This window comes from Eucalyptus grandis, chromosome 2, assembly GCF_016545825.1.
Source record: "Eucalyptus grandis isolate ANBG69807.140 chromosome 2, ASM1654582v1, whole genome shotgun sequence".
Lineage (NCBI taxonomy): Eukaryota > Viridiplantae > Streptophyta > Magnoliopsida > Myrtales > Myrtaceae > Eucalyptus > Eucalyptus grandis.
The window spans coordinates 44,281,952-44,293,777 of record NC_052613.1 but is presented as its reverse complement, the minus strand read 5'-3'; the positions used below and the strand labels follow the sequence as shown (position 1 = coordinate 44,293,777).

Here is an 11,826-nt window from a genome sequence, read left to right as displayed (position 1 = left end):
GCAGGATTTCATCCAAGTCAAAATCAATTGTAAAAAGTCGGAATTTATGGCCTGAGCAATTAAAATCGAAGTTTAGTCATTTACCTGCCAAAGCCAAAATTTTCCTCTAAAGAAAACTCAAATACTGCATATTTGAAGCTCTTCTTGCCTTCATTTTCTACTAGCTGTCTTTCGAGGGGTATAGTTCAGATATACTCCTCTAACTTAGCATTTTTTTCTTTTTTCTTTTTTTTTTGGGTTGAAATTTGAGTTGCTTTTTTATTTTTATTTTTCTTGGTAAGCTATTCGAGTATTTGCTGTTAATTGATGACCAACTAGCCTTTCATTGGTCGGGGTCGTCTCGTCATTCCAATCCTATATGTCATATTTATCTTGAAGTTGAGGACCGATCATCAAAACAGGCAAGTCTATAATCAAAACAGAATTTCCCCCGTTAATCTTATTGTGAATAACCTGATATGTAAATGTATTACCAAACAATCTTTTCTAGTGGAAAGAGATTCTTGTTGAATGGGAACCAAACAAGGCATAAGTTCTTTCTTCTTAAACACAGTATAATGACTGAGCAATTTTCTCAAATTAATAATTGGATTTTTATTAATAAAACTAAGAACATAGGATTTTTATTAATAAAAACTAGAAAGAAGAAATAAAGCACCACCCTCTAGTACAAGACAAACATTTTATGCAAGCAAATCTTGAGTAGGGAATAAAAGACAAGCGGAGGGAATCAACTACAATCGGACAAAGAGCGGGCAATCAACTTTCGTAAGCGCGCCAGCAACTACCCATCGATCATTGTCGATGCTTTATCTGCGTTTCAAAATGAGGAAGAGTTGAATGCCTTCTGTGTAGCATGATTCAAGTTCTTGAGAACACTCATCGGACAGCTTCCGAACCAATCGATCGAACAACTCGTCGATTCTGTCCTTGTCGAAGTGCTTCGCAAGCATACCTTCCATTGCTGCCCTCACGTGCACCATCCATCCGCGGACGTTGATGGGGCCTTTCGTGTTGGGCGATGGGTTTGTTAGTTCCATCGCTTCAATGGTGAAATCGCCATTTTCAGTCACTAGCATAGTCATCTCTTCCGGTGAGGGTGCATACAGTGGCAAGTTGAAGGAATCCACTTCATCTTCATTGAGTAGACCCTGTAAAAAGTAGGTAAAAAAGCAAAGGCAGTATACGTTTAATTACTTGAAAAGTTATTGACGGTGAGGAGATTTGTATCTAAAAAGTCATTGATGCCATGCTCATGTGCTTTTAGCCATTGCACGAATGGAGAAATTTGTCTGAGGAAAAAGTACTCGATATTCCATTAGATAACTCTTCAATTTTCATAACTCCTTCCGGAAAAAGTACCGTCACGTGATATTTTAAGAGAATTAGTAATAATCACAATAATATGATGAAAGATCTATTTGACAATTAACTTTTTGTTGCATGAAGATGTATAGTTTTTCTTTTTTCTCTTTCCCTGGCACTTTTTCCTTAAGCTTTGGTCATCATAAATAGGACACTTTAAGGTACTTACTTCATTCACCATGTCCACGAGACTAGAAGCCATGAGATCATACATAAGCCCGCTTGGAACTCGCCGATGAGGCATACCATGCGGAATTCCCGGCATGATAATCACCACCATCCCTCCGCTCACTACTTCCTCAGCCCTGGTCCTCAAAAACTCCCCCATATCCTTTGCAAACTGCTCTGCGTAAGCTTCAACCACTTCTCCTGGGGCACTAGTGTAGTGAACCCTACCTTTGTTCCATGCTGCCAAGTTCCGGTCCGTCACCTTCTCCGGGACCTTGGAGAGCCAGTGCAGCGCGATCGAGGAGTACACGAAGTGAAGGGAGGCGTTGGGGAACAATCTGGAGTGGAAAGAGCCAGGAACACCTGCTGCAAAGTAGGGTTTATTAGATGGGAGGGTCACGAAGAGGGTGTTGAAGTCATTCGAGATCTTGTCGTTGAAGAACACGTGGAACTCGGGCAAGCTTCGAGAATTAGGGCATTGAGATTTGAACTTCCTTTGCAAGATTTCTACGATGTTTTGCATCGCTATGAACGTGTTTGGACCGGAGGCACATCCCAGGTCAGCGAGTTGGATTGCATGGGAAGGAGAGGAGAGACTTGCAATGTCGAATTTCTCCATTATAGCGGCATCAAGTTTTTCGCTCAAGACGTTAGTAGCCAATTTCTGAAAATCAACTCAACAGACATTAGTTATTGTAACAATATGCGAAATATCTTAGTGCAGTTTTATTTGGATTGAAGAATTATGGTGATCAGTTCTTTTTCACCTCTTTCCCTAGTTTGAGATTATTTTGAAATTATGATGTTATAGTTCATGCTTATTCATGCAAGAAATGGAGATTGTCATCAGGATCATAAAAAGAAAAAGGAAAGGATGAAGAATAGACCTGGTATTGGGAATTTTTGCTGTAGCTGTACTTTCCATCTCCTCCATTTGTTGCGGGAGAATCCACATCAGGGTTTCTATTGCCCATATCTCTCTCTCTCTCTTTCTCTCTCTCTCTCCCTGCGAGTAGAGATGGGTGGACGGTTGGAAATTATATAAATGAAAATAATCCAAGTAAACTATTGTAGCTAAAATAGGGGAAATTATTAAAAAGTCTTATATCAATTGCAATTGTGTCAATTTAGTTTTAAACATTTTTTTAAGCTAATTTAGTTCTAAATTTTTTGTGTTTGTGCCAATTTAGTTCATCTGACCAAATTGCGTCAATCGTCTAGTGGACATTGAAAGTGGTCCACGGTAGCGTCCACATCAACATTGGTCGGCCAAGATTGCCCAAATAGACTAAATTTGTATGATTACAAAATGTTTAAGACTGAATTGGCAAAAAAAATTATGATTGAATTGGTATAATTATTTTGACAACAAAAAATTGGTATAATTATAATAAGTTTAAGACTTTTTGGGTAATTCTCTAACTAAAATATGGGGTGCATTAAACCGTGTAGAAAAAGTAATCTCTACAAAAAAAAAAAAAAAGAAAAAAAAAGAGTGCTCTAACCACTGGCAATTTTTTTTAAAGTGTATCTCCAAAAAAAAAAAAAAAAAAAGCTTTAGCTTTTTAATATATCAAGGAATAAGTTTATTAAAAGTCTTAAAATTTGTATTGAAAGTGCAATTGAGTCTAAAACTTGTCAAATTGATGTAATGGAGTTCTTTGTTAACATAATCAATTTATTTAACAAAAAATACTGACATGAAAATTTTAAATTAATTTCTCTCTTCTATGTGGCATTTTTTAATTTTCTTTTTCAAATCTTATTTAAATTAGATAAAAAAATAACAAGCTAAAATTTTTATATAAAAACAACTTTAATAAAAAAAAAATAATAATAAAAGAGAGAAGGGCAAGGCAAGGCCTCACTAGTGGGTAGTACTATCGTCGCCACCAATCGTCAAAGGGGTTAGTAACCTTCACTAGGCCCGAGTGAGGGCGCTAAGATTTGGACGACCATCTAGATCTAAGTGGGCACCCAAATCAAGGCCTCACCAACTATCTCCTAGGATTGACGTCACCCAAATTTAAGTGCCCTCGCCCGAGCCGACAAGGGTCACTAGCCCTCGTCCAAGCTTGGTGAGGGTTGACCACCCTAACTTGGGGCCAGCCCTTCCAGCTATGGGTAGCAGTGGTAGTGTCCATTGAAGAGACTCTACCTTCCCTTCTCCTCCCCCCTCCACCTCTCAAGTTTTGTTTTTTTAAAATAAAATTTTAGATTTATTAATTTTTAATTTAATTTAAATAAGATTTGAAGAAGAAAATGATCATAAAAAATGCCACGAAAGAGAAAAAAAAATTCACTTTAGTATATTTTGTTAGATATATTGATGGTGCTATTGGAAGAACTTGATTGTACAAAACTGGTAAGTTTTAGAAATTAATTGTACTTTTTGTAAGTTTTATGATTAATTGCACTTTCGTGACAAATTATAGGACTTCCAGTACATATACCCTTCATCAAAATACACATGTCATCATCCTCATAAGATAGATCGATGGTTTGGAAATTAAACATAATCTTTATTTGACTTCTTGATAATCGTCCATTAAGTTCTAAACTAGTTAACAAAATTCATAAAAATAATATGGCACTTTGCATGCATGAACCTTTTCAAGAGTTTCCACTCAGCAGTTCATTTGTCATGGCAATCAATCAAGTCTAGTTAAAATGACCATACCTTTGAAGATGAAAGCATATATTTAGTTAGACTTTAGGGGTTAGGATAGATCAATTACGACTAGCTATCGAAAGAATTATATAAAAATAATGACGCTTAATCTAATCAATGCATCATTTAAGAAAAATTGATGGAAAGAATCTTTTGCGAGGTGGACAACATCTACAAGAGTCAAAGAAGGATCTCTTCCATGGCCTAGTAGTACATCTAAGTATAAAAGCTGTTTCCTACGCCACTTGCGAGCTATTTTGGACCACACTTACGTGGGTGTATCATAATAATGCACCACTTTTCTAATTCATTTTTGTTGGGGATAACATAATAATAGGGGTTTTAAATTCGTGATATGGAAATGGCCTAGGAAAATGAAAATTGCTTTAGTAAAAATCAATTGTACGATGTGAAGGTTATATAATTTTTCTAAAAAGTCCCGATGGTGACAATAATCCTTTTAGTAATTAGATCATATCATGCTTGATTGTCCTTTACTTGGGGATGTGTCAATGTAACTATATGAGACAAATTAATCAGAAGATGTCTATGTTCTAACAATAATTGAGGAGGGGACCGATTAGTCCCATCTAATGAGCAACGTCTACATTGTATGGACCTTAATTGTCCTTTACTTGAAATTATGTCATGGTAATTATGAGTGACAAATTAATCACATGATGTCTGAATTCTAACGATGGTTGAAGAGGGGACCAATTAGTGCCATCTAATAAGCAATGTGGACATCATATGGACCTTAATTGTCCTTTACTTGGGCTGAGTCAATTAATCACGAGTGACAAACTAATCACAAGATGTCTAAGTTCTAACAATAGCTAGAGAGGGGACCAATTAGTCCCATCTATGCATGGACCACGTCGTTTAAAATTTATACCAAATCTCTTGTTCTCTAAGTTTAGAGGTAGAAAACCTACCCAAGTTGTCATTAGATTATATATAAAAAATATGCCTTGAGTTTGACTACATAAGATATAATATCTTCAATTGGATCAAATCAATCTTATGAATTTCACGCATGCATCCATGCTCAAATTATTCCAATTAGTTATCAGAAAGATGCTCCTTCGAGACCGTTTGTATATCTAGAATTGACCAAGAAAATATCATTAAATCAATATTTTGAGATTCAACGCCGGAGTCAAGGTTTTACTTTAAACTCAACCTTTTCTCGATTTTAAATCAAAATTGAGTTTATTCTCATGAACAATTCATATAAGCAATAATAAAGAAAGCCCCACGCTTTATTTTAGATGACTATGGTTAATTTCACACTTAATTTGAAAAGGGTCCAAATTCTAATAACAAGGCGCAATTGATGACTAAACTTATACTTGATTGATTAGGATTCAAATTGTTTAAGATTTGATTGCAATTTTTGAGTTTACAACTTGATTGCATTCTCTAGAAACTTTTAGAAGTTCTGGTATAATTTTCCCGAAAGGAAAATAGATTACTGAGCTTACCCGCTATGAGGACAACTCCATTTTTTTTAACTAGATGACCTTTCTTATGACATCATGATAGCGCTTAGTTTTGTACCCCGTAAAACCCTACATGTAATAAGGTTTTAATTTGTGGTCATATGCAATCTCATTATTATTACAATGCAGTCGCAACTTTTTTGCTTGGTTTCTTGTCATTGACGATCTATCGCTAATAACAAAAAAAAATTAGTTCTCTCTCTCAGGCGATTGATGGTGATTATTGGTCTCAAAAGCTCGACTCGCAGACCACAACCATTGTTGGCCCCGATTGACCTCGAGGGTCCTCGAACTCAGATCAAGCATGACCAAGCCGAGAGAGAGAGAGAGAGAGAGAGAGGAATAAGGGTATTTCTTTGAGTTGGGAGTTTGGTGAGCACAGCGCAAATCCGATTACTGAAAGAAAAGGGACATGAACCTAGGTGCAGAAAATATTATTCCTAACCCATGTATAAGCGACTTATCTTATCACAGTTTCGTAAAAAGTACAGTCATTATCAACACAATATCATCTAGTTTGGAATGGTATTATAGAAATGCTAGACGAAAAATGCTAAAATATATATTCTCATAACAAAAAAATGAACGCATCTCCAATTTATCTGCTTAAGAGAATATCGAATCACATATCAAACATCCACAATTGATGACCCAAATTTACCTAATTTTGTTAAAGGCAGAAAATACTCATTTTGGATAATCAAAATATATTTTCTCTTTCACAAAATGAATTAAGCCCACTTTCGGTCTCCTAAATTATAATCTTCGTGCAATTTGCCCCTCAAATATTTTCTTATGCAACCAGATCCATCAACTTGCTCGATTTATGGAACGGATCTTTTGGTTGAATGAAAGCCATCACGGCGACAAATCAATTATTGCGCAACAAGGCCGGTACATGAAGTAAATCGACGTGCAGCGTCGATTCGAGGGGACCTCCCTTGGCCCGAAGGTACAAGATTTTCTGCTCACACCACATAATCATAAAAAGAACACTTTCAAACGCGCCTCAAGATGACATACAACTGAATCTTTTCCCTGTAGCTGGATTCCACCTCGCGAGAGCGCTCCACGAGCTTCCTCACCAACCGATCGAATATCTCGTCCACGATCGCTTGGTCTCCGAAATGGGCGGCGAAGAGGGGCTCCATGGCGGCTCGCACGTGGTTGGTCCACTCCTGCATGTTCACCGGGCCGGTCAGCCACGGCGATGGGTTGGCCAAGTCCATGGCCTCGATGCTGAAGCTCCCGTCCCTCTCCACGATCTCCCTCATCTCCTGCGGCGAGGCTGCGTATATGGGCAAGTTGAACGAGTCCACTTGTCCCTCCGTTATCACTCCCTGCAAATACGGATCTCACAAGAACATAAGAAGTTTACAAACATCTCGATCACTACGATGCGATAGGACAGAACACTATGAAGTTTTACCTCTTGTGCCATCTCAAGTAGGGCTAACCCTAGAAGATCATACATCACCCCAGCTGGGAGCATAGCGTGCGGCATTCCGTGAGGAATGCCGGTCGTGATGATCGCCATCAACCCTCCCGCCACGACCTCTTTCGCCCTCGCCCTCAGGAAATTCTCCATGTCCGCCGCAAACCTAGCTCTATATGCGCCCACCACCTCATCCGGCGCGCTCGTGTAGTGGACCCTCCCCTTGTTCCACGTGGCAGAGCCCTCGTGGAGGAGCTCCTCCGGAATCCTAGAGAGCCAGTGGAGTGAGACCGCGCAGTGGACGAAATGGAGGGAAGCCTCGGGGAACAGCCTCCCGTGGAACGAGCCCGGGACGCCGGCCGCGAAGTACCGCCTCTCCTTGGGGAGCGAGCGGAAGAGGGTGTTGAAGTCGTTTTCCGGGAGGTCGTTGAAGAAGACGGAGAATTCGGGGATTTCGCGATTAGGGCATTGGGCTCGGTACTTCCTCACGATGCAGTCGAGGATGTTTTGCATGGACACGAAGGTGTTCGGTCCGACGGCGCATCCCAAATCGGCGATGTTGATTGTGGTCGTCGTCGATGAGAGTCTCTCCACGTCCATTTTGTGGATTATCGCTTCTTCAACTTTGTCCTTCACGACGTTTACGGCCAGTCCCTAAACGTCAAAACGAATGAGAAATGGATTAACCATATCGCCCAGTATTTTTCAATCAAATACTGTTGCCAATATCAAACATGAATACCAGACAAAACAAAATAAAAGAAAATTCCTATAATAAAAATTCATATGACCCTCGTTTGCCTCAAATATAGGTAGCATTGTTGGCTTCTGACCAACTCAGTCCCAAGGTATATACTTTCGTAGCCTATTAGAACACACCAATGAAACCCAACAATATCAATGTAAATCAGGCCTCACTTAAGAAAATTTTAACTTAAATTTCATGAAACTAAGTGGTCATAAGATTTTTAGGTCACGGTTCTTGCACGTACTAGACAACATTCAAAACCTCAGCATTAAAATATCTTTAGATGATAAAAAAAACTTCTGTGAAATTGCACGTCCAATAATAGTAATTCAAAATCGAAAGTTCAAGATTATAATCCAAAAATATGGAAAATTAAGAAGTAAAAACCTTAGTTTTCAACTGTCTTACTTCTATTAAGCATTTAAATAGTTGAGTGAGTTTACTATTTGTGAATCTTTTTTTGTTGTGATTTATAGGGTCCAATTTGTTGTTTGAATATTTACCAATGTCAGATCAAGTAAAAAAGGGTCAAATTAATGTAGTAAAAAAATATGTAGGGATAAACAACATTTTTTTGATATTAAGTGGGGTCAATTTACCTTATTCAACATTATATGGCACCGCCACTAGCACCAATATAGTGTTGTTCTCCAAATTTTCCTATATTCAAGTTTGAACCTCTATTGACGAAAGATAGGTCACATCAATCATATAATATAGTATCAAGTACATACTTGAGTGCCCCCCCCTCCCCCGAAGGTCATATCTTTCTATATTTTTCTCTAACTATATCTCTACTCGATGGATTATAAATATATTTTAATATCAAACTAAGTTTGGAGGAAATTTCCTCCGATTGAAAATGGAGGAAAATATTGTCCCTTCTATTTTACGCGATTTGATGTGATCTGGAGTATAACACAACAAGTAAGAGCATCTATCGAGTTGATGCTGAACGATCCCCACTTAGACTTACATGCATGCATGCCACGACGAGATTGAAGTTGACGAGCAAAAGCTCGATTTGATGCCGCGACAAGCGGCTTTCATTTTTCATCGAACTGATTGGCGAGACCCAACTCATGTTAGATTCCAGACGAGATTGACCCACTGGTCCCAACACATTTATCAACAATTGGTCCCATGGTTAGGTTTTAGATCTCGCTCGCGGTGTGGTCCATATACCCTTGTTTTGATGAGTTTGTTCATGTTATATTTTCTTTTTCTAAAGACGAGAACCTGGTAAAAACTTTGGAATATACAAGGAGAACCAGAGTTTAAGCCGGAGATTTGTGACCTAGGCACCAAAGAAAATGTCGGTTGAATAATATAGGGATGTAGTTTTTTTTTTTTTGTCTTTAGTTAGAGAAAACTTTGTCTAAACACTATCTAATGGTGAGTTACAAGTATTGGCATCGTGCATAAAAACTTAATAAAAATATATGGGTAATGTCACCAATCAGAGGAAATTTCCTTCTAACAAGAATGGTGGGTAACTCATAGGGTCCATCACAATACACATATTTAGAGCATATAGGTATATAGGTATGTACATATACGTCTTGCAAAGAGCTCATTATTGTTTTAATATCCGAATACAATACATATAAAAGTTTGTATTACTCTTGAATACTTAACAAAGAAGGTGATTGCGCGATTTTAACGTTGAGTGAGCACCGACCTTCTTCAAGAACTGCACGTAATATATATTGTGCTATAACAATGAGTTCCTTATATATGCTAGCATGTGGTTGGCAAAAATTGGTGGCCTGATCCATGGAGAACAGTAGAGGTAGGGAGGGAGGGAGGGAGGGAGGGAGGATTTTTTGCAAGTATGTCCGAGACATAGACATATTTCATATACTTGCTAACTTGGTAAATAAAAGGGTAAGAGTTTTTACAATCACTCAAAGAACTAATTCTCGAAAAGTGATAACCGTTGGATCACAGATATATAGATTTGATGTCAATGCAAACCTTCTAAGTGTTTTCATGTTTTACATAGGAATCACGGCAAAAGAATGGTTCTTTGACCTTAGAAGCCCCTTGAGAGAGAGAGAGAGAGAGAGGGTCATGGTTTGATCAAGCACTAATTACCTGAGAGAGGTCATGGTTTGATTAAGCGCTATTGTGAAACATAGATAATTACCTGATAGTACGAATTCTTCTGATAGCTAAAACTTCCACTTCCCCCATTCGTTGGAAGTGATGAATAAGGTACCAACTTTGCCATCTCTCTCTCTCTCTCTCTCTTTCTTCTGTGTGTGCTTTTGTTTGAGAGGATATAGCTCAAGAGTTGATTGGGAGGCTCTCTTATAGAAGGCGAGGAAAGCATGAACACGTATAGCACCCTATTTGGTTATAACTTATCACTAATTCTTTATTGATTACCAGTTTACATTTAGGTAAAATAAGAGATTCAGAAATTAAGTTTGAAACGTCCAAGATTATTTTTTTAACAATGGTAGGATTAATTAATACTCTACTACTTGACCGACTATAAATACTAATGTCTGATAATATATAACATGGTGTCTAGATACCCTAAATTAGACTTTGGGACCACCTCACGACTTCTTGAATTTGGCGACTATTTCTTATAGGGTTATAGGCCTCTTTCTTTTAAGAAAAATAACATTTTTTTTCCTTAAAAAGCTGCGACGGAAAATATTAGAAAACAAAAAACTTCAAAAAAGAGAAGCAGTAGGTCTTATTATTAACACATTTCACAATTTAGGGTAAGATATAGGGTCGACAATATTCATCTATTTGAAAATTTTTAGTGCACTAACTCTTCTTGGGGTACTATTCTAGTTGAAAATTTCAAGTATGTTATATGATTAATTCAAAAAAATAAAAGCGAATATATTTGTTGTTAGTATTAAAACTTGCGTAATTTCCTTGGAAAAATCTTACAGACAGCCTTGTTGGGTGCATCCATGGCTTTCCTTGATCTTATGGTTTGCGGACCAACTCCATCCAAATGAATCTGAATTAAAGAGAGTGACAAGCATTATTAACCTTTCAAATCGAAGATGTTTTGTTTCGTTTTAGGAGAGTGGGGAGAACAGCCTGCATTATTCACTGTCGCAGTTGCTTTATTTTATCCGCAGAAAATCAATGTCATTGTCATTTGTCGAGAAAATCCATCTTTTCTTGATTTGATGAAAGCGACCATCGGCTACTGTAATTTCAGACCCACACTAAATCGGCTTCATTATGACATGACAGGTGTGTTTATATGCATCGTTTTCAACTTGGTGACGTTTTTCCCGTCTCCATTGATTTTCGTTCTGACATGCATGGACATTTACCTTGTACTTAGATGAATATTAGGGCTAAAGTGGTCGTCTGTTCGTGAGTTTATTTTGAGCAATTATATTCATTTTCATCATCTTAGATCATAGTTTCCCCGAAATAAGTTGATAGTGTACAATTTTTTTGCTGACGGTATTTTTTTTTTTTGAAAAAATGCTTGTTTGGCAAGGTGTACATTTAGGGCTACAAGGTTCAGTATACGAATAATTCCTGTTTTTCAGCAGAACAAGAGGAAGAAATTATGTATTTCGCTCAATAAGATTAAGACGGCTTTGACCAACTTTGTCTCCACACGAAAATTACTGGTTCGTGGATTGTTCTTGGATTCTCTTAGTTTACAGTATATTTTCTTCGTTTCAAAAGGAAAAAAAGAAAAGCTGTATCTGCAATCATGATTTTTTTTAATAGTATATTCACCCTAAAAAGATGGATTTTCTGCTTCCTCGTTGCCCTACCGAAAGGTGAGGATACCTGTGACTCTAGCCACTTCACGTAGTTGTCCCCTAGCTATCATCTTCGACATAAACAAATAGGGTCTTAGACTATCCATGCGAATTTTGTTTATAAAAAAATTAAATTGATTTTTACTTATTATGGTGTTTTCCAGCTTTTATGCAGT

At 37.6% G+C, this 11,826-nt stretch overlaps 2 protein-coding genes across 2 annotated transcripts; both read right to left on the bottom strand.

The window, feature by feature from the left end:
- Window positions 1–629: 629 nt before the first annotated feature.
- LOC108955804 (loganic acid O-methyltransferase-like) lies at window positions 630–2,550 on the bottom strand. Its single transcript, XM_039306389.1, has 3 exons — window positions 2,421–2,550; window positions 1,535–2,197; window positions 630–1,151 (listed from the first exon to the last, which is right to left on the bottom strand). Exons 1-3 carry the CDS (start codon window positions 2,505–2,507, stop codon window positions 810–812), a joined length of 1,092 nt encoding a protein of 363 aa, XP_039162323.1. The 5' UTR covers window positions 2,508–2,550; the 3' UTR covers window positions 630–809.
- A 3,979-nt stretch (window positions 2,551–6,529) lies between these two features.
- LOC104435431 (loganic acid O-methyltransferase) lies at window positions 6,530–10,156 on the bottom strand. Its single transcript, XM_039307765.1, has 3 exons — window positions 10,039–10,156; window positions 7,136–7,795; window positions 6,530–7,046 (listed from the first exon to the last, which is right to left on the bottom strand). Exons 1-3 carry the CDS (start codon window positions 10,120–10,122, stop codon window positions 6,705–6,707), a joined length of 1,086 nt encoding a protein of 361 aa, XP_039163699.1. The 5' UTR covers window positions 10,123–10,156; the 3' UTR covers window positions 6,530–6,704.
- Between the last annotated feature and the right edge of the window lie 1,670 nt (window positions 10,157–11,826).